At 37.8% G+C, this 22,968-nt stretch overlaps 2 protein-coding genes across 3 annotated transcripts; one reads left to right on the top strand and one right to left on the bottom strand.

Annotated features, from left to right (window-relative positions):
• Positions 1 to 668: 668 nt before the first annotated feature.
• On the bottom strand, positions 669 to 22,573 carry LOC127421028 (uncharacterized). Of its 2 annotated transcripts, none has more exons than XM_051663742.1 (11): positions 22,450 to 22,573; positions 21,274 to 21,476; positions 19,916 to 20,091; positions 19,656 to 19,745; positions 18,637 to 18,814; positions 18,269 to 18,541; positions 16,484 to 16,820; positions 16,076 to 16,227; positions 11,840 to 15,982; positions 7,455 to 7,634; positions 669 to 794 (listed from the first exon to the last, which is right to left on the bottom strand). In XM_051663742.1, the coding sequence occupies exons 1-9, from the start codon at positions 22,475 to 22,477 to the stop codon at positions 15,821 to 15,823; spliced, it is 1,599 nt and encodes a 532-aa protein (XP_051519702.1). In that variant the 5' UTR covers positions 22,478 to 22,573; the 3' UTR covers positions 669 to 794; positions 7,455 to 7,634; positions 11,840 to 15,820. The 2 variants fall into 2 exon arrangements, with proteins under 2 accessions (XP_051519702.1, XP_051519703.1); XM_051663743.1 differs by having other exon boundaries at positions 16,076 to 16,224.
• Positions 5,179 to 10,836, top strand: LOC127421030 (translocon-associated protein subunit beta). Its single transcript, XM_051663745.1, has 6 exons — positions 5,179 to 5,266; positions 5,979 to 6,136; positions 7,485 to 7,583; positions 9,573 to 9,681; positions 10,128 to 10,205; positions 10,308 to 10,836. The coding sequence occupies exons 2-6, from the start codon at positions 5,979 to 5,981 to the stop codon at positions 10,416 to 10,418; spliced, it is 555 nt and encodes a 184-aa protein (XP_051519705.1). The 5' UTR covers positions 5,179 to 5,266; the 3' UTR covers positions 10,419 to 10,836.
• Positions 22,574 to 22,968: the final 395 nt, after the last annotated feature.

Genomic DNA, 22,968 nt, shown 5'->3' with positions numbered 1-22,968 from the left:
TTCCCAGCGGTCTTCTGCAAAAAGTCTTCAGGAATGAGTCGATACTCATGAATGATCCCTAAAAAAAATATGCTGTGGAGAATCTTGAGAGAAAAAAAAAAAGTATTTTTTTTTCTTTTTAATAATAATAATAATAAGTTTGTGTTGCTTGATTAATTAAAAGGGGGTGTCACTCAAGACAACTTTCATTTAAAAGTGTTCATTTTAGCTTTTCCTCATATGAAAAATGTCGATTTCTGCTTGTCAAATTATAAATCATCTGCCCATTCATTTTTAATGCAAGACTCATTATAATTCATTGTCGTTTCACATACCTCATTAACATGGGTTCTTAGTCTGTTTTGCTCTCTTTTATATTCTTCCATTATGTGACGAATTAACAGAAGCCCACAGGTTTTCAAGTTCTCCCTGTTTAATTCACGAATCTTCACAAATCCGGGTGGCATTTTTCTGGTTAAGAAAAAAGTTTTAAATATGTAATGGACACATGCATTGACTTCTATTGGCTATAACTGAAATTTCGTTAGCCAACAACACTGCAACTATATTTTTATACTGTTATTATAATGCAGGTTTCGTTATCAGGGGCTGAAACAAAACAGATGGGGGAAAAAAAATATAATAACAAATAAAAACAGAATAAAAAAACATTAAAATCACCTTCTTACCTTAGTTTCCCAGTCGCAGCCATCTCATCGTTTAGAAATGACTGACACAAGGAAGAACATTGTTTCAAAGATGAATTAATGAAGTCATCACACAGTGTGCCATCTCCACCCTCTTTTCTTCGTGCACTGATAAATAATGTAAACATACATTGCACAGGTTTAAAAAGTAGGCTAATTTATATAAAAAGAAAAAGAAAAAGTTTTTTCGGAGTTTTGCGCTTCTGGAGTCTTGTAGATGCCCACACAGTGTACTTTCGTGTCTAGTTTTTAACCATTGTTACTCTCTAGGCTATATAATCATAAAATATGAGAACTGCCTTTTAGTTGTTTCTCTCTCTCTCTTTTTTTTTTTTTTTTTTTTTTTTTTTTGTTGTTGTTGTTATTGTCACTGCAATTGTCACTGCAACAAAAAAAAAAAAAAAAAAAAAAATTCTCACTTAAAAATATTAATGTGCATTTATTTTTGGTGTCGATTTTCTAGAGCCTTTGTGGTAATTCTCAGTATCGATGGGTTGCTGAACCGCGATGAGTCTTTTTTCCACGCCCGCTCGTAACTACCACACATAGCGTGATTCAACAGGTGTGGTGTGACAAACACGTTTGAAGAGCTCAACAGAGACACTCTGTATGCTTGCCGCGAACAGTAATAGCAGGAAAAAGAAAAAGACTTATCCTGCTTAAACGAAGTGGAGACATCTTCTCCCAAATGCTTAATTACTAGTGATTTGTGTAACTAACCTGAAAAATAACTCTTAAAAGAGGGTAATAAGAGATAGGAATGATTCCTCATTGAAGCATGGACAGAGGTGGGTAGAGTAGCCAAAAACTTTACTCACGTAAAAGTACAATTACCTTAAAAAAATAAAAAAATAAATAACACTATGTAACACAATTTTTGTTCCTGGGTAGTAAGTGTTATTTCCTAATTGCTTATGCCTCAAAAGTATAGAAAATGGCTATTATTCCCCACAAACTTTGCTTTTGTGACCAGGACAGTGATATTTTGAAATGTACCTATTTCCTATGAGAAAACGGGTGAATTTGTCTTTTCGTACACATAAAGTCAGAAAAAAACAACATATGAATCCAAATTAACATGTATTTATACTAAAGTAATTCAAAAATGACTACAAAAGATTTAGAAGTGAGTAGTTTTTCGAGATTTATCAAGATGAGCATCAAGGATATGGACTTTGAGGGACATCCTACAGCCCATTGTGCCGTAGTTCTTCACCAGAGTCTCAACCAGCTCCACAAAGTTTTCGGCCTAATGATTGCCCAGGAAGACCCGAACCACTGCGACAAAGCTGTTCCAAGCCTCTTTCTCCTTACTAGTGAGCTTCTTGGGGAATTCATCACATTCCAGGATTTTCTTTATCTGTGGTCCGACGAAGACACCGGCTTTGACCTTTGCCTCACACAGCTTAGGGAAGAAGTCTTGAAGGTACTTGAAGGCTGCCGACTCCTTATCTAGAGCTCTGACAGATTGTTTCATAAGGCCCAATTTGATGTGCAGTGGTGGCATCAGCACCTTCCGGGGGTCCACCAGTGGCTCCCATTTGATGTTGTTCCTCCCCACAAAGAACTCGGTCCGCTGTGGCCAGTCCTGCCTGTGGTAGTGCGCCTTGGTGTCCCTGCTGTCCCAAAGGCAAAGATAGCAGGGAAACTTGGTAAAACCGCCTTGGAGACCCATCAAGAATTCCACCATTTTGAAGTCTCCTATGACCTCCCAGCCGTACTCATCATACTTCAAGGTGTCCAGCAAGGTCTTGATGCTGTTGTTATCCTCTTTGAGGTGCACCGAGTGAGCCAGGGGAAGAGACGGGTACTTGTTACCATTATGGAGCAGCACGGCTTTGAGGCTCCTGGATGAGCTGTCAATGAAGAGGCGCCACTCATTCTGGTTACAGGCAATTCCGATTGCCTCGAACAGACTGGTCACATTGTGGCAGAAGCAGAGCCCATCTTGACGGGTGAAGAAGCTGGAAAAAGGTTGGGGATGCTTCCTCTGATCTGCGACTTGCACACTTTCATCCAACAAGTTCCACTGCTTGAGCCTAGATGTCAAAAACTCGGCATTGGACTTGGTGAGACCAAAATCTCTAAACAAGTCTTTGAGGTCTTTTTTGTTGGGGATTTATGGGTTTCTCTCCTCAGCTCCACCTCTGAAATCCCTTACTTTGAGTATATTTACAAATTGAAAACTGCATAGCCCATAGATTTTGTTTCATTATTCATTCTTGTATATTTTCCTGAGAGTTAAAATGCTTAGGCCTTTATAAGCCATGGTTTAGTTTAAGTAATGTAATCATGGTATATTAGCTGCAATGACAACCGAGAAGGAACCATATTACAATGTTTTTGCGGGCATCTGCAACATTCCTCATCATCAGATAGGCTACTTAGCGGTAGTCAAGTCAAATTTATTTGTATAGCGCTTTTCACAACAGGTGTTGTTTCAAAGCAGCTGTACATGCAGTTATGCTATAACAGAAAATGAATTAATAAAATACCAATATTAGTTATGTTAAGAACTATTAGTGGTTAAAATAAATAAACCAAGTAAGTGTTGTGGGTCAATGGTTAAACAACTTCTAGTTCATACAAAATAATTTTTTTCATGTTAAAGTCCTTGAAGTCATCCCGAATTAACTGAGGAAATACACGTAGACGCATTGTCCTTTTGATTTTGGCTGATGAAGGCTTTTGTTAGTGGTTAATTAATTTTCTATGTAGTTTACTCTGACCAAGTTGATATAGGTATCATTCAGTGAGGAGCATCGCAGTCTGGCTGGAAGCTTCTGGCAGGTAATTTTGGTGAACTCCATCCTGAGCCCATGCTTCAGACAGTGGCTCATGAGGAGTCCCATGTCTTTGAGTTTGCATCAGTTCATACTCTGTGAAGCCCATCTTAGTAGACTGAAGTGAATTCTGGCTGGCACATGCTGCAGTTGGTCATCATCACTCAGCGACACAGTGGGAATCGGACATCAGGCAGGACTGGAGATGGATCTGGCATGCTCTGGTAACTTCAGGTTATAATCCCGAGGTTTAGACAGGGAAAGAAATAGAATAAAATTAGCATAGATGCCATTCACTTTAAAGGAGGGTTAAAGAATAAGTGTTTTCGGTTCCGGCAGACCTAACTAAAGCAGTATAATTATGAATTGAGGGATAAATTAGGTGTATGCCTGGCTGAATAGATGAGTCTTTAGTTTAGACTTAAATTGAAAGAGTGTGTCTGAGTTCCAAACATTGCTAGGAAGACTATTCCATAGTTTAGGAGCCAAATATGAAAATGATCTCCCTCCTTTTGTGGATTCTGATAATCTGTATTGTTAACAGGCTTGAGTTTTGTGATCGTAGTGAGCATGATGGATTATAGCATGATAGAAGGTCGCTGAAGTACTTTTAAGCTAGACCGTTCAAATCTATGTAAATAACAGAATTTTAAAATGAATATGAAACTTAACAGGTAGCCAATGTAATGATGATAAAATGGGGCTGATATGATCATATTTCTTGGTTCTAGTTAGCATTCTAGCAGCTGCATTTTGTACCAACTGAAGTTTATTTATTAAACCTGCAGGACATCCACCTTGTAATGCATTACAGTAATTTAGTCTTGAGGTCATGAATGCATGAATTAGTTTTCCGGCATCAGAAACAGATAGCATGTGTTGTAACATAGCAATATTTCTGAGGTGGAAGAATGCAGTTCTACAGATATTTGAAGTTTGTTTTTCAAAGGTTAGATTGCTATCAAATAGAACACCTAATTTTTTTGTGAAATTCTCAGGTTTCAAAGAAATATAAAGTTGGGTATCGTCGACATAACAGTGAAAACGAATTCTATGGTTCCTGATAATGTCTCCCAGGGGAGTATACTGTATATAGGGAGAAAAGCAGAGGCCCTAAAACTGATCCCTGTGGACCTCCATACTTTAATGTGATTCGACAGTTCCTCATTTACTCAAAGTGGTAGTGGTCAGAGAGATAGGACCTAAACCAAGCTAATGCCAGTCCACAAATGCCAACATAATTCTCAAGCCTATCCAAGAGATTGTCATGATCTATGGTGTCGAAGGTAGCACAAAGATCAATGAGCACTAGAAGAGAAATGCAGCCACGATCAGATGATAAGAGCAAGTCATTTGTAACTCTGATAAGTGCAGTCTCTGTACTATGATGGGGCCTAAATCCTGACTGAAATTCTTCACATATACCATTTCTCTGTAAAAATGAACATAGTTGGGAGGACACTACCTTTTCTAGCATTCGACATAAATGGGAGATTTGAAATCAGTCTAGAATTAACCAGTTCTCCTAGATCAAGCTGTGGTTTCTTGATAAGCTGTTTGATAACTGCCCATTTAAAGTTTCTTGGTACATGCCCTAATTGTAATGAGGAGTTAGTAATATTAAGAGGTTCTGAGATTATAGGGAACAAGGTCCCACGCCAAAGCAGTAGATGGCGCTGTCTAATATGAGTGTATACGTCACACACAGAGGACGCGTCATGCTAGCGGAAACTAAAATCATCTGCGCGTGCGTGGTAATGTCTTCATAATTTTCGGCACGGGAACATCAGGACGAAGGTAAAGTAGCTGCGAAACACTTCATTTTTAAATCAAAAAAATACTTTGAATAATACATTAAATATGTGTTTATGTAGTTTCTTATTGTTTACAATCACACAGTTGACGTTGTCTCTTTAGTACACAATAGTTGCACACGTAAAAAGTACATGTATTTTTTTTTAAATATTATTATTATTATTAAATGTAGGCTTTTACTTAATTGTATAAAATCCTGGTCTATTAAATACAAATGGCTGCATTGTGTTCGGTTCTGTTAGAATTGAAGTGGTTGTGTATGTAGAGCAGTGTACACGTAAGCATACATAAATGAACGTGTCTTGATCTTTAATGCATTAAATATCTATTCTAAAATGTATGATATTTAAGAACAGACCTTTGCATTAAAGAACTGAATTATTTTTCTTTTTTTTTTTTAATAGCATGCGCATTTTCTTTTGGAAAACTTGGGCGTATTCATTCATTGATGTGTTGCTAGACTGTTTATACCCCTGAAGCATATATATATATACATTAGATTTACCTTTTGGGGGATTTTGAATAGACTTTAATGTCCAATTTGCTCTGTTTGTGTAAATCAACCTTGTCATATGCATGTAGTGTATTCCAGCGCTTGTGATCTTTTTTGTTGAACAAATTAAAATGATCATTATCCTCATACTTTTAGCATTTTCTATGTTTTGTATATTAAATGTGCCCTCTGCCCCCTCAGATGAGGGTACTCTGTATATTTGCTCTGGTTGCTGTGGTTGGTCTGGTGGCAGGAGAAGAAGGGGCTCGTCTGTTGGCCTCCAAGTCCCTCCTGAACCGTTATGCTGTCGAAGGACGAGATCTTACCTTGCAGTACAACATCTACAATGTGGGCACAAGGTACTGTCCTGTCTTTTGCTCCTCATTTGCTTGTAGGTGTACAACTTATTTTATTATTAGTTTTTCTCAGCCACCAAAGGCTCTTAGGGGTAAGTTTGACTCACGCACACAGTAAGCAGCTAAAGCCAGAGCCACACTAGCAGACTCCAAACAAAACGATTTTGGTCCAGGGTGTCACGCGTGCAGACTGATTTGCGGAGATCTCACTCTCTTCAGTCCGAGGTATGACACACTTGCCAACACAAAATGGTGGAGTGGTGACAAACATACCAGCTCACCTCAACTATCTCTCACTCTTTTTCTGATTCCCTGTCACGTGGAGCTCACAGAAGTAATAGGATTACCGCGTGAGCAAAAACAATTACAATAGAGTGATTTAGAGCGTTATCAGACCTGCAGCTTTTTAGATTTGTTCCGAAACCAAGGCTAAAAGAGTTACAATGTAATGTGTAATATGTGGATGCAATGCGCAGCACTTCAACATGGCAACTAATGGATCTTCAACAAATAAAAAGGCTAAATAACTATAACATCTTAATGCACAGAACTATCAATGTAAGAAATAAGAGAAGCGCCAATACAGAGTGGCACAAAGCTGACCTACAGATTTAATCTCCGTCCCGGAGGTCTCGGACCGATTGTTTTGGTGCGGATCCCAGTGCGATTGCCGTCTTCATATATGACGTATATGATGTCATATATGATGGCTTGCCGTAAAGTGAAGAAATTTGTTAAATAAAAACAAACTGTTTTGTATCCTCTTTATGATGTCATTTTAGTGTAGGAAAAACACTTGGTGATAGACTCACTATGGATTACAATAAACCTTTGTGATGATATGTAGCTAAGTGCCCATGAAAACGTACAGGGCTGCGTTTCCCAAAAGCATCCTTAGCCAAATAGGTCATAGAAACCATTGGCGCCAATGGTCTCTACGATCAACTTAAGCTTGCAATGCTTTTGGGAAATGCAGCCCAGATCAGTTTGATGTCTTGTCAGTTCTTCAGAAGAAGCTCACTGGTCATTTGATGAGAACACAAGAGCCCGTCCCGGTGACGTATGGATTTTTTTTTTCTATCCGTTTTGATGGGGGGTTTTTTTCTTTCAGTTTTTACGTTTTTTAAGCCAGTTACTCCGTAGGGAGTCCTGACGGTCAAGTGATTAACGGCCTGCCATTGATAGACACTAATGTGCACTTTGTCTCCCTCCGCCTGGCTGGTTTATGTTGATGAAGCTCATACCTGGAAATCACTGGAAAAATCAGCTAGTGTGACACCACTTAATGGGAGCATGTCAATTCTAGTTCATTGTTATTTACCTTTTAATCTTCTCTCTCCATGCTCTTTAGTGCTGCCCTGGAGGTTGAGCTGTCTGATGATTCCTTCCCCCCTGAAGATTTCGGCATTGTTTCAGGAATGCTCAATGTGAAATGGGACCGTATTGCACCGTATCCTTCTGCTCTCTCCATAACAGTCAGCCTCAATAAGCAACAGCTGTCCTGTGAAAGGGATAGTTCACCCAAAAATGAAAATTCATTAGAAATATTTACAATGTATACTAGTCTATACCGTTTCAAAGTTAACAAAGACAAACCAAGCGAGAGGGAAAAAGGGACGTGGACGGTGCCAAAGAACCAAGCAAAACAAAACACAATCTGTCTCCAGATAATACCTCTAAACTGACGAGAATATAAAGGAAGAAAAGGGTCTAAACTAGATACTACTCAAACTTTCTTTCAAAGAAATAAAAAATTACAGAGGGTGGCACTCGCTTCTAAACCTAGTTAATCTATACAAAAAACAAAGAACCTAAGTTTTGCGCAGTGTATGTCACGTGACGGTTCTTACCTGTCCTCTTTTTCCTGTCTATGATAACAGGGATTTACAAATAATGAACTCAAAGACGGTGAAGCATACAACAAGAGACTGGTGACGAACAGTAAGTGATCATACAATACCAAAGCAGCACTACTTTAACAAAGTAACAGAAGTTAGCAAATTAATAATGCAAAGAACAGAATTGTGACTAACTATGAGCAAATGCACAAAATAAGCTGTCATGTTAGCTTTGGCACACTGTTTTATAGTGATGTGGTCTGCTCTGATTGGCGAGACTTGGGGTATGACACTCGGTTAATGATGATTGACAAGAACCCAGACCAATGGTGAGTGTCTGTGAAGGCGACCATAAAAAGAGAGAAAAACACAAGACACATTCACCAGTTTCATGCGGGGACGTAACACCAGGTGTGTATGACTTTCTTTCTTCACCAGGACACATTTGAAGAAAATATCTCTGCTCAGTAGGTCCTTAAAATGCAAATGGATGGTGATCAGACTTTTGAAGCTCCAAAAAGAACAGATAGTCGGCATAAGTGTCATTCATACCGACTCCAGCAGTTAAATTAATGTCTCCTAAAGCGATACGATCGCTTTTGGTGCAAAAATATCAATATTTAAGTACTTTTGAATTATAATCCATAATTTCCGGTAAGCTTCATGAGAGGGTGGAGTCCAAGCTGTCTCTCGTGTGCCGTATTCGTGTTGCCATGTTATGGATATAATCTCACATTCTCCTCTTGGTTGAGACATCCAGGCTAAGCATACAAATTCACCATTGTGAGTAAAGAAACAGATAAATACAGATCTAAACCAAAATCAATGAAACTTCTGTACATCATTCCTCCTACTCAGCTGTAAACAGCGCTGCTCTTCCATGTGTGTCGCACATGCCTCTGTTCTCACATGTCTCGCATGCCAACGCGATTACGTCACACACGCATACCGCTGCTGACCGGTAGGATGATGTAGAGTTTAAAAAAGTACTTAAATATTGATCTTTTTCGCACCAAAAGTGATCGAATCGTTTTAGAAGACATTAATTTAACAGCTGGTGTCGTATGGATGACTCTTATGCTGACTATCTGTTCTTTGTGGAGCTTTAAAAGTCGAATCACCATCCATTTGCATTTAAAGGACCTACTAAGTAAGACATTTTTCTAGTTTTCTTCAAATGTGTTCTGCTGAAGAAAGACAGTCCTACACATCTGGGATATCATGAGGGTGAGTAAATGATGAGAATTTTAATTTTTTGGTGATCTGTCCCTTTAAACTCACCTCTTTGATCTTTCCATATAGAGATGAACTTAGACGTTTATATTAACTTGATTATTTTTTGTAGCATTATAGATTATAACCTTCAAGGTTCCTTTAAAAACACCCATTTCACTAATTTGCATCCTTGAATTGTTTAGGTAGTTTTAGAGCCAGAGTCATGCTCGTAATCTCATTTAATCAGTCATTACCTTGTGATCACTTTTTTTTTTCTTTCTGATAACACTTAATGTCATCAGTACTTTATCATTTAGTCGGGAGTCAGGGCCCTTTATCTACTCTTGTTCATCAGTAGTTTATGTTCCCTAACTCTTACTTCACAGTGCTAGTAATGTTTCTCACACAGTGGTTCTGCGGCCACTGAAAGCTGGCTATTTCAACTTTACCTCTGCTTCTGTTAGCTACCTGGCCCAAGAGGGTGGACATGTTGTGGTGAGTGGAGTCCTACAATATCTTTCATGTACATGGAGAAAATAAAACTTCAGTAGAGTTGGGCATTTTTTTTTTCTGTGCCTGAATTTAGCCCTAAAAGGAAAATATCTTGGGTTGCGGGAAGTACGCATTATCTTGACGATAATATAGGTTTCTGATTCAATCCAATTTTTTTTTTTTTTTTTTTGCATTATTGGATATTTTTTGTGCTAAAATAATGTTCTGCAGTTTCCTTACCATTGGTTTTATTCTGATTATGACAAAGTTTCAAAGCTAAAGAAAATAAATACTACTTCAAATTAGGAAAAAAAAAAAGCATCTTAATTTATGCTGTCTACATGTTTAGTTCTTACTCAAAATATAGTTAAATGTTAGATTGCAGTGATTTATGTAAATGTATACGTATTGGCGTTTAGCGAAGTCTGTCTCGTTCTTGCATCTCTCAGGTTGGTTACACAAGTGCACCAGGTCAGGGAGGCATTCTTGCCCAAAGAGAGTTTGACAGACGCTTTTCTCCACATTACGTAAGTAACTGTCAGCAATGCTTTAATAGGGAAAATTTGTAAATTGGTCTTCAAATTAGAGTAGCCTTTATGATGTTGATGTATCATTTCTGTCTCTCATAGCTGGACTGGGCTGCTTTTGGTGTTATGACCCTACCCTCCATTGGCATTCCTCTGCTCCTGTGGTTCTCTAGCAAGAGAAAGTATGACTCACCGAAAACAAAGAAGAACTGAAATATCGATTAACAAATACAGATCAGGCATCATAAGTGTAAATTGGTGGGGGTTGTATTTGAGTTGTGGCTGGAGGTATGGGTTGAGAATGTTGTTTTTGGATAAATTAATTACCCATATTGGAAGTAAAACGATCAATGATTTAATCTGTTTTTTAAGACCCGTCTTTATCAGCTTAATTTTTGATGAGGGATCTGGGGTCTGAAGCATTATAAATAGGACACTCAAGAATGGCATCGACTGCTTATGAACTTACAGTGGCCATTCCAGGGTGGCTTCAGGTGCACCACCTTATTTTTATTTATTTTGTAATGATTGTCTGAAGCCTAAATGCCTGTTGGACCTAAAAAGAACTGTATAGCCTTTCATGATTAGTGTGGGGCTAGTTTGTGGAAATAAACGGAGGGTTTTACAAAGATTCTGTATTTTGTGCCTCAGAAATATACTTGTGTGTCTGTTGTCATCTTGTACTGACAAGTAAACGGTTACTTTACTGTAAAAACTGTAAAGTGTTACCCCCACAGCCATGCAGTGATTAGTGCTTTCTTATTTTTTAAAATAATGGATAAGAGTCATTTTATGGGAATATCATTGGCCAAAGAATTCAAAGGCCACACTACTGACAAAGTTTATTAGATTATGGTCTATCAAACCTCACTTTAACATATTATCTATAATTGGGTTGTTTAAAATATGTGCAGGGCAGTGCAATCCAATTTACTCCATTTAAAGGTGTAGTTCACCAAAAAATGAAAATGATCTCATTTACTCTCTCTTTTGCCATCCCAGATGTGTATGACTTTCTTCTGCTGAACACAAAGAAAGATTTTTAGAAGAATATCTTAGCAAGTGAATGGTGATCAGACCTTTGTAGTTCCAAAAATCACAAAGGAAACATAGAATTAATACATAAGACTCCAGCGGTTAAATCCATATGTTCAGAAGCAATATAATAGGTGTGGGTGAGAAACAGATCAAAATTTAAGTACTTTATTTTTACTCTAAATCTCCACTTTCACATCTGAGGACCTACAGAGCTGAAATATTTTTCAAAAAATCTTTGTGTTCTGTGAAGTCATACACATCTAGGATGGCATGAGGGTGAGTAAACGATAAGAGAATTTTCATTTTTGGATGAACTATCCCTTTAAAGGAATACTCGTGTTCAGTGCAAGTTAAAGGGATAGTTCACCCAAAAATTCAAATTCTCTCATTCACTCACCCTCATGCCATCCCAGATGTGTATGACTTTCTCTCCTCTGTAATATGAAAATAATGACAATATTACTTATTTATGTGCAGTGCAAGTCATGGTTTAAAATGATTAAACTTAGTGTTAAGGGCCAGTGTTTAAACAAAGATTTTGTAAGAACTGTAAGATTAATGACTAATACACTATATTGCCAAAAGTATTCGCTCACCCATCCAAATAATTGTATTCAGGTGTTCCAATCACTTCCATGGCCACAGGTGTATAAAATGAAGCTCCTAGGCATGCAGACTGCTTCTACAAACATTTGTGAAAGAATGGGCCGCTCTCAGGAGCTCAGTGAATTCCAGCATGGTACTATGATAGGATGTCACCTGTGCAACAAGTCCAGTCGTGAAATTACCTCGCTACTAAATATTCCACAGTCAACTGTCAGTGGTATTATAACAAAGTGGAAGCGATTGGGAATGACAGCAACTCAGCCACGAAGTGGTAGGCCACGTAAAATGACAGAGCGGGGTCAGCGGATGCTGAGGCGCACAGTGCGCAGGGGTCGCCAACTTTCTGCAGAGTCAATCGCTACAGACCTCCAAAGTTCATGTGGCCTTCAGATTAGCTCAAGAACAGTGCGTAGAGAGCTTCATGGAATGGGTTTCCATGGCCGAGCAGCTGCATCCAAGCCATACATCACCAAGTGCAATGCAAAGCGTCGGATGCAGTGGTGTAAAGCACGCCGCCACTGGACTCTAGAGCAGTGGAGACGCGTTCTCTGGAGTGACGAATCACGCTTCTCCATTTGGCAATCTGATGGACGAGTCTGGGTTTGGCGGTTGCCAGGAGAACGGTACTTGTCTGACTGCATTGTGCCAACTGTGAAGTTTGGTGGAGGGGGGATTATGGTGTGGGGTTGTTTTTCAGGAGCTGGGCTTGGCCCCTTAGTTCCAGTGAAAGGAAATCTGAATGCTTCAGCATACCAAGAGATTTTGGACAATTCCATGCTCACAACTTTGTGGGAACAGTTTGGGGATGGCCCCTTCCTGTTCCAACATGACTGCGCACCAGTGCACAAAGCAAGGGCCATAAAGACATGGATGAGCGAGTTTGGTGTGGAAAAACTTGACTGGCCTGCACAGAGTCCTGACCTCAACCCGATAGAGCACCTTTGGGATGAATTGGAGCGAAGACTGCGAGCTAGGCCTTCTCATCCAACATCAGTGTCTGACCTCACAAATGCGCTTCTGGAAGAATGGTCAAAAATTCCCATAAACGCACTCCTAAACCTTGTGGAAAGCCTTCCCAGAAGAGTTGAAGCTGTAATAGCTGCAAAGGGTGGGCCGACGTCATATTAAACCCTATGGATTAAGAATGGGATGTCACTTAAGTTCATATGCGTCTAAAGGCAGATGAGCGAATACTTTTGGCAATATAGTGTATCTTTGAAGTTCATCCTGGATTAACTGCAGAAGTTCACATAGATGCATTGTTCTTTGTTAGTTGGCTGATGAAGGCTTTTGTTGGACGTTATTGATAGTCTATGTATTCCATTTTAAGAGTGAAGTCCATCATTAGACCAAGATGATGCAGGCCGAGATCAGTGAGGTGCTTTGCAGTTCAACCGGCCGGTAATTTTGGTGAGGTCTATCCTAAGTCCAAGGTTCAGGCAATAGCATATGAAGTATCCCATGTCTTATGGTTGGAGTTGGCATCAGTTCATTCTCTGAGGTCCATCGTAATAGACTGAAGTGATGTCTGGCTGGGACCGGCTGCATTTTGTCGTCTTCACTCAGAGACACGTAGCAGTGGAGTCCGACACAAAGCAGGAATGGAGCTGGATCCGGACGGTACTGGTGACCTCGGGATAGGAGTCCCGAGGTTGAGACATGGAAACAAATAGAATAATATTAGCGTAGATGCCATTCAAATTTTTGCAGAGTTATAGATCATGATCAATGTTTCAGGTTCCGGCGGACCTAACTAAAGCAGCCTAATTGTGAGGTGAAGAATAAATTAGGTGTATGCCTGGCTAAATAGATGAGTCTTAAGTCTAGACTTAAACTCAGTGAGTGTGTCTGCATCCCGAACAGTGTTAGGGAGACTATTCCATAGTTTAGAAGCCAAATAGGAAAAGGATCTACCTCCTTTTGTGGATTTTGATATTCTAGGAACTATTAACAGGCCAGAGTTTCGCGATCGTAATGAACGTGATGGAATATAGCATGGTAGAAGGTCAATTAAGTACTGCGGAGCTAGACCATTTAAAGCTTTGTATGTAGTTAACAGAATTTTAAAATTAATACGAAATTTAACGTAATGACGATAAAATAGGGCTAATATGATCATATTTATTGGTTCTAGTCAACACTCTTTCTGCTGCATTTTGAACCAAGTTTTGAAGTTTATTTATTGAAATTGCTGGACATCCTCCCAGTAATGCATTACAATAATCTAACTAACTATTAATGTATTAAAACTAATACATTCATTAGTTTTTCGGCATTAGCAACAGAGAGCATGTGTCGTAACTTAGCAATATTTCTTAGGTGGAAAAATGCTTTTCTACAAACTTTGGAAATTAGATTTTTATATTACATATTGGTATCAAATACAAAACCTAAGGTCTTCGCTGTTGAAGACGATGTAACGGTACATCCATCGAGAGTCAAATTGTATTTTAGCGGCTTATTTTTAGAGGTGTTTGGTCCAATAACTAGTACATCTGTTTTGTCGGAATTGAATAGAAGGAAATTTCTGGCCATCCAATCTTTGATTTCATTGATACACTCTGCTAATTTGGAGAATTGTGAAACTTTGTTGGGTTTCAAAGAAATATAAAGTTGGGGGTATCGTCTGCATAACAGTGGAATCTTATTCCATGATTCCTGATAATATCTCCCAGGGGAAGCATAAATAAGAAGAAGCAGAGGCCCTAAAACTGATCCCTGTGGCACCCCATACTTTTGTTTGATTGGACAATTCCTCGTTTATACAGACAAAGTGGTAGTGGTCTGCTACATTTGACCTAAACCATGCTAATTGTGAATAGTGAATGGCATCTGTAACTGAAAACTATTGATTTTGAATGATGCTGCATTCACACCATTAGGTATCACTGTAAGTCCAAGGTGATACAAGCAAAAACTTACTGAGTGCACCTTTAAATATTGATCTTTCTCACCCACACCTATCATATTGCTTCAGAAGACATTAACCTCTGAAGTTGTATGGATTACTTCGAGCTGAGATATTCTTCTAAAAATCTTTGTTTATGTCTAGCACAAGAAATAAAGTCATACACATCTGGGATGGCAGGGTGAGTAAATGATGAGATAATTTTTATTTTTGGTTGAGCTATCCCTTTAAGCTCAATTGACAAATTTTGTAGCATAATGTCTATAACCACAGAAGAGAAATTTTACTTTATGCAAACATTGCAGTTAAGGCACCAGTTCATAAATATTAAAATACTCACTGTTTACTCACTGTTTAAAAAGTTTAGCCACAAGAAGTAAACATTTATACAGGTTAACATGATTTTAGTGTGGTGAAATCTCTGTTATGTGATTTCAGTGTGATAAAATCGCTTACAGGGTTTACTGGTGTTTGTGTCACCATGGCAAGGAAGTTGCAACATTGGATGAAACTTTACCTGATAAGGTTAGTAAGTGATTGTATCACACTAAAATCATGTTAACACGTAATGTTCATGTCTTGTAGCTATACTTTTGAAACTTTGTGTATTTTAATGTTTATGGATTGGCCCCATTCACTTCACTTTTTGCTTTTTTTATATATATAAATAATTTTATAAAATATATTTTTTGTGATAATCAACATTATGCTACAAATGTTATTGACTGTCCTTAACAAGTATTGAACACAGAATACACTTTTAATGATAAAGCAAAAAATAAAAAGCATTGGTTGGCGAAATTAAGAATAGTGAGAACATTGCAATATCAAACCTTTATTTGCAGTGTAATATGTCTCTTGGGTGAAGAATTTATATAGAAAAGCATATGTATTCAGATTTAATTTAAATAGATGACCACTTGTAGCCGATGTCTATAGCTATTCCATGATGGGGAATCAATATTTACAAGCCTGCAATCATACACATTCATGGTGCTGAATGCTTATGAACCTAAATTCTCCTTTAGTTTGGTGATTTGAGAGTTCTAGACGATCCTGAACATCAGCGTTTAGGGTTGGGTGGGGGCAGATTTGGTCTAGAGCTGGTTGGTCTTGCTGGAATCTGCTCATAAATGGAGCAGGAGGAAGCCTGCAGAGGCAAGCGCTCTGAATGCTGGAGACCAGAGTGTTGTGGCTGAACCGTCAATGGGGACACACCAAAACTCTGGGAAAAAATGTTTCTCAGGTATCATCTGTTATCATTTGAACACTACATGACAAAATTTAGATTACATGAAATAATCGTATGGATATTTACCTGCCTAGCACTCTCTGGTCTTAAAGGACCAAGTGCAGATCTCGGAGGTGGTCTAAGAGGAAGACTAGAACCGGGTCTTGATGATACAGAATGGCCATCTTGGGCACCCTTTATGTTCACCTCTGTATACAAATGATGCTTTGGTAGATCTGCTAAGGAAATGTCACATGGGTACAAACATTGCAATTGAAATACAATACAAATTATATACAATATATTATTTCTGCAGTGTACTGTACTGAGTACACAACTCTTTTTCTTACACTTTAAACCAATCCATGCTAAGCCTATGGCTTCAAACCAAAGACTTTTTATTTATTTTCATTGTCCAAACTGATAATGCTCAGACAAAACCAGCCTTACAAATTACAACCAGTTCCTATCTTATTTTTGTTAATTATCTCTTACCTCCATCTTTTTCCGCCTGCCTTCTCCAACCAGCAGCGTAACAGTCAATCTCCTCGGTATGACTGCGCATATGTGGAGTCTCCTCATAGGTGTGCATGGGCTCCATTTTCCAATATTTCTGCTCTGCTGCCGTCATTTCAAAGCTTGGAAAAGTTGGAGGGATAGTAGATTCTGCTGTCGCCCCTTGAAGATCAGAGTGATCACTGACGTTGGGCATATTTTCTGACACAGCTCTGGGAGGTTTGTTGACTCGGGCATATGGAACATCTGTGGGTGGAGCTTGATCCACTGTTACATTCAGGTTGATGGGTCGTTCAGCAAGCTCAGAATTGCCATTCTAGTAGGAAACAAGAGAGTATTATATGTCCTGTTAGTGTAGCTAAAATTTTATACCTTTTGCATTTAAAGGTTGAAATAAAAGAGTCAAGTGCACAACCCAATGTTAAAATCCTTTTCTCTCTTTTCCCTCAATAGATCCTATAAACTTGACGCAAGTCAATATAAAATCTATATCAAATTTGCATCAGAAATTGTTAACCAGATTTTAAAATTTTCTGAAGAAACTGCAAGCGGGGCTCGCCTGTGCAAAATTTGCCACCATAATGTTAGGGTGTTCTGTGTGTTTTCTAAGGTGTCGCTAGGTGGTTGCTTACTGGCCCAAGAAAGAGATCCCCCCAAGTCTCTATGATATTCTGGTCCTTAGATATGGCTCAGGGCCATCCCTCAAATTAAATCAAATCAAAATCAAACCACTTTTATTGTCACACAACCATATACACAAGTGCAATAGTAATCAATGTAAGTGAATGGGATTTTTTAGCCCCTTTCGCTGGTATTTGCCTTAAAGGTATAGTTCACCAAAAATGTTAATATATGGCGCAATGATGTCATGACGTTTAGTCACAAGACACAAAAGCAGTGCCGTTTCCGACCATTATGGCGCCCTAGCCGAGATTGCAATTGCGTTGAGAGGGGTTGTAGAGGCATGAACGAGGGGCAGAGTTTTGGGGAGAATGGTGAAGTATTAGCGGGGGGATATTTCCGATTTCATCCATATGTAGCCACCATAGTTGATTCAGTGTTGTGTACTTAATAAATTATTTGATTTGAATTGTGAGTGAATAACAAGTTACATTTCATTCTGTTTACCACACAAAGTAACTGTATGCCTTCAGAACACTTGGTATGGACTGCTTTTATTACACCTTGTGGTGTTTTGGGAGTTTTGGGGAGCACGGTGAAGTATTTGCGAGGGGCATTATATTTTTCCGATTTAGCCCCCCCCCCAACTGATGGTACCCTAGATGTCTGTCTAGTTCGACTATGCCTAGAAACGGCCCTGCACACAAGAACCAATGAGGATTTATGTTACTGGCATAGACACCCTAGTGGATTCAATGTTGTTTACTTAATCAATGATTTGAATTTAATTGAGAGTGAATAACAAGTTCAATTTCATTCTGTTTACCACACAAAATAATCGTATGCCTTCAGAACACTTGGTATGGACTACTTTTATTACATTTTTGGTGGTTTATTAAACAGTACAGTGAGTCCCTTTGTTTCCCATGCCATTGTATTGAATTTAGCCAATGGTACTTGATTAAATTATCAATAAATTATCTTCTGTTGTGTTCTGCAGAAGACAGAAAGTCATATGGCTTTGGAATGGCATGAAGGTGAGTAAATGATGACAGAATTTTGGGGTGAACTATCCCTTTAAGCACCACTAATATTTAATAATAAAAATTTTTAGAATGTCTTTCCATGTCTGTAATGACTTACTTCTAGGCTAAGAGGCGCTGTGTCAGGACCACATTTGCACTCTGGTAGTGAGTAAGTCTTTTTTAGTGGCTTCCTGACCGCTGCATACTGCACAGACTCTTCTCTGGCAGAGGTAAACTGATTGGACGGGTTTGAGGGTAATGGATCTAGAACAGCCAGACCGGTGGCCATGGGCAGGCTTGTTTGCAACTCTTGATTCATCTCTTTTCCATTTCCTTCTGCTTCCCTGTCCTTCACTCCCAACCTATCAGTTTCTTCACAGCCCTCATTAGTCTAAACAGCCAGAAAAAAATGACATGATGTGAAATGAGAAGGTATGAACCACGTTAATACCAAAAGTAGAGAAGAATATGTTTGTGTATGTGCACCTGCATGCAAGGCATGGTCAACATCTCATTAAAGGGTCCCACTGGATTATGAGTATAGTAGTTGAATAGGTCTTCCAGGCTTCGATGACGGCTGTTTTCTCCAGCAATGAGATACATACTACCAGATGCTCCTCTCTCCTCCTCTTCAATGATGAAGTGACGACATCTATCCTCTCCTCTGGGGTTTGAAAGTATTTGTTATTCAGTGTAAGCACAATGTTGCACATGCATGTGCAGATATGTGCGGTGCCCCAAAAACATAATCTACCCTTAAACACTTAAAGCACCCTTAAAATTTTTATGAATCAAGTGCCCTAATAACATTTGTCAACAAAGCATTTCCCGAAAAAGAGGTTTGTTATGTTTTAAATGATAAAACAATAGATATACTGTTAACAAATAAGACAAAAAGTACAGTATTTGGACACTTTCTGGTCTCACAGCCACTAAAAATCATTTTTGGCCCATTTGGTTAGAAGTAGGCCTAAATATAAAAGTGACGTGTGTTCAGAGAAAATGTCTGGCATTATTTGGTTGAAGATGGCACTTGGTGAATGGTTACACTGTAAAAACAAAAAAACTACAACAACAAAATTTGTCACATACCTTTAAAATTTACATAAGATATTATGTCTTGTTTTTCAGAGAAATAAAAAAAAAAAAAAAAAACTATTTGCCAATGGGATTCCCTTTGAATAATTTTTTTCTTTCCCATTTGGCAAATAGTTTTTTATTGTTATAAGCATGAATGTTACTAGTGTGTAATTTTTTTTCTCAAGGAAATGTACCATGTTTTGAGTTATTATTTTTATTTATTATTTATTTATTTATTTATTTTGTATTGAACTGTGGCTGCCATTCTGACGAACAACTTGTTTTGTTTCCCACAGAAGAAAGAAAATCATACTGTTTTGTAACGACATGGGGGTGAGTAAATGATGACAGAATTTTCATTTTGTAGTTTGCTATCCCTTTTAAAGTCCAAACATATGTTGGGGTGATTGTATGTGTAAAAGTACCTGTAAGAGAGCACAAAGCCAATCTTCGTCTCGCTTAGCCTCAACAGGAAACAGCCTTGTGGCTTATCCTGCAGCAGCTGCTCAGCTTCCCTGAAAGTGAGAAAGAAAGACAAGCTGTGTAAATAAAATGTAAACAGAATATTATGCATGCTATGTTTGGATGACACTATTTCACATCTTTATACTGTATGTGTGCAACATTGCTAGTGCACCTGTTTTTGTGTCATGCTTTTGAAAGAACATTTAGATGTGGGTGTAACCTGCGTGTAGTGAAACCATGGAACCAGCAGGGAAGAGGGTGTCCGGGTGTTTGCAGTCGAGGCAGCTGCGTTCTTTCAAACCACAGCAGAGTGTGAGCACGCAGAGATGGAGTCAGGGACTCCAGGTGCCCCACGGGGCCCAAAACAAGAGCAGGAGCTATTCGCTTGACTGTTATCTTAAAAAGAGAGAATTCAAATATGATGTTATTTGCTGTAAACTCAAAAGTCCAAGTATTTCACATGTGTCTTTGATATAAAATCCTTAACTGTATACAATTTATGTAATTAATGCATTACAAACATTAAAGATGTCAAGAGCTTTCATGTCAATGCCAGTCCTATTTAAATATACCGTTATAATGCACACACAGCCATGTAAACTTAAAACTCACAGCATTTTTTTATATATATTTTATTTAAGAGGAATAGAACTTGGGGCAAGTCCTGGGTATTATTATGGACACTTAAAGAGGAAAATTTCAAATCTAAATGTGGAGGCATTTTGAAACTGGCTTCAAAAGCCCTTACAACATGGGTGCATTGCACTAAAGTGCAAATATTATTTTGGGTGGCTCACTTTGATGTTAAAGAGGCGATCATGTCCACAACAATACCCAAACACACAACACACATTAAATATCACATAAAGTCTAACCAGCTACACTCAGCAACTATTATTTGACGCTATTTAAGTGCATGTGCATGCCTGATCACAGGCACAATTTAGAAAATATACTCATTGCATATTCTTTATTCAAATAATGGTTGAAAGTATTGTCAGTGTAGACCTTGATGCTTCAGTACTGAACTTTTTGCTTTGCTTCAAAAGGCTGTTAAGAGATCATGCAGAATAGCGGAACTGCTGATTGAGCTGTTTTTGCTTTCAGGAAATTAAAGTGTATACATGTAAGTTGTACTTTGGCCTTTTTTCCAAATATAATGTGTGCATACTTTTTAAAATGAGATAAGCATGTTTACCTTAGTAGAAAAAATAAAAATTTAATGAAACCATAAGAAAATCTGTACAGATGAGTCATATATTGTTTTATATTACTACTATATTATATTACTATATAATAATGGTGCGGGTTGCAAATGTGTAGTTGTTCTTTAAGAAGCTATTTCTACATGACCTGATTCTTAAAAATTGATTAATGTAGGCAGGTTGATTCAGTCATTGTAAATAAGATTTACTTAAAACTAGTTCAAAAGTGCATTTTTAGGTTAGCTGACAAAGCATTTTATAACTTATCATTTAATAAAAAATTGTGTGTTACTTAAAATGTATTTCTTCTTAGGGCCTTTGCAAAACTTTTAGAAACACTTATACCATGATATCTATTTCTTGACAATATTACCTCATTTTCCTTCTGCTGGCACTGGTTATTTAATTGCTCAGTCTCTTGATGTGCAGTGGGGCGACACTTTATGCTGCGCCGGGGCTTTACTGGAGGTTTCTTTGTTGTTGGTTTCTCTGGAGCAAGAGATGCACGGGGCATTGGTCTTGGGTGATGGACAGGAAGAGACCTCAATCGCTCTTCTCTCTGTCGATATTCAGCATCTTTACAGAAACATACATAAAAGCGAATGCAATTTGATTGTTAAACCAGACAATATCTAGAAGGTGAACACTAATAAATTAAAGATGGAAATCATTTTCTATATAAAGCCTTCAGCCTTAAAAAAAAAAAAAAAAAAAAAATGGAGATTGACAGTTACAGTAAGTGTCTTTCAGATGTATTTACCATAAAATACATTTGAACCATTAGTATTATGATTTTGTAGATATCAAAATCTATATATATGTCACTATGCTATGACTGAGAAGTTCAGATGTACCTAAAAGCAGTGACAGGCTTCAAATAACCCCCTGAAAAAGGAAATGTCACTTTATCCACAAGCACACCAGCATGCATGAACATTCTTAACAAAATCAACACAATAATCGTACCGCGCAATATGTAGCACTAATACAGTGTTTCATCATCTTTTAGAAAGGGTATGTGAGACAATGAATTTGAAATGAAATTCAGTGAAAATCAGTTCATGTTTCAGATAATAAATCTGAGATAGTGAAGAGTAGGTTTTCATATACATTTCTGTTGTCATGTTCAACAACAAGCAATCTGCAATTTAATTTAAAGACCCACCTGCAAACAAACTCTAGTAATATGAACTGTAATAATTCTACTTTGTGAGTAATTATTCTAACTGGACTTTATAACATAATACAACACAGTCAAAACACTGTATGGGCTTTTCCATTAATAATCATCACAGTATGTTCCAACATGCAATTAAACATGATTTTATGGTTAAACTGAATAAATGTTTTCATAAAACAGACATTTAAGGCTTACATAATACATTTTGAGTGTACTGTAAAGAGAAAGCAAGTAAGCACAGCATCTTAAAAACATCAGGGTTGCTTTTTTTAATTAGATGTATAATGAAACCTTGTTGTCTTCTACTTAAAAAGGACGATAATGGAAATTCAAAAACTGTTCAGTGATGTACAAGAATAGAAAGCTGACCTTTCATCTTTCGGTAGTCAAAGTCCATGCTGAAATGCAGGATGTAAAAATGCTACTTCTTCCTATCAGCTCTTGACTGTATCTGCCTTTTCCTGTTTAAATGCATGTGTTGTGACATAGAGAACTAGAGAAAAAGAGAGAAAGCGGAAAAGGTCACAGGCACAGAATTCATTATGAATCTTGAATTTTTGTGATTGTGTGAAGATTTCATTTGTCGCTGCTTATGAAATGACTGAAAATCAGTTGCAACATCAGTACTGAGCCCAAATACTCAAATAAACAACCTGACAAATTGCATTAGTTTCCAAAGGCTGCCATGCACTGCAACACCATTTTTATCATGGAAATTACTAATACATACATTTACATGCTGTGGTTGTGTAATTCAGTTTGTGAAAGAAATACAATAATATCACTTGCAAGATTAATTTCATTTCCATTCTGATATTCAAAAGTGGAGCAAGCCTTAAAACAATAGAATTTAAATCATATGCACTACAGTAGTATTTCAAGATTTTA

This window comes from Myxocyprinus asiaticus, chromosome 30 (genome assembly GCF_019703515.2).
Source record: "Myxocyprinus asiaticus isolate MX2 ecotype Aquarium Trade chromosome 30, UBuf_Myxa_2, whole genome shotgun sequence".
NCBI classification, from domain to species: domain Eukaryota; kingdom Metazoa; phylum Chordata; class Actinopteri; order Cypriniformes; family Catostomidae; genus Myxocyprinus; species Myxocyprinus asiaticus.
The sequence above is the reverse complement of the archived record's forward strand: the minus strand, read 5'-3'. Positions and strand labels throughout refer to the sequence as shown.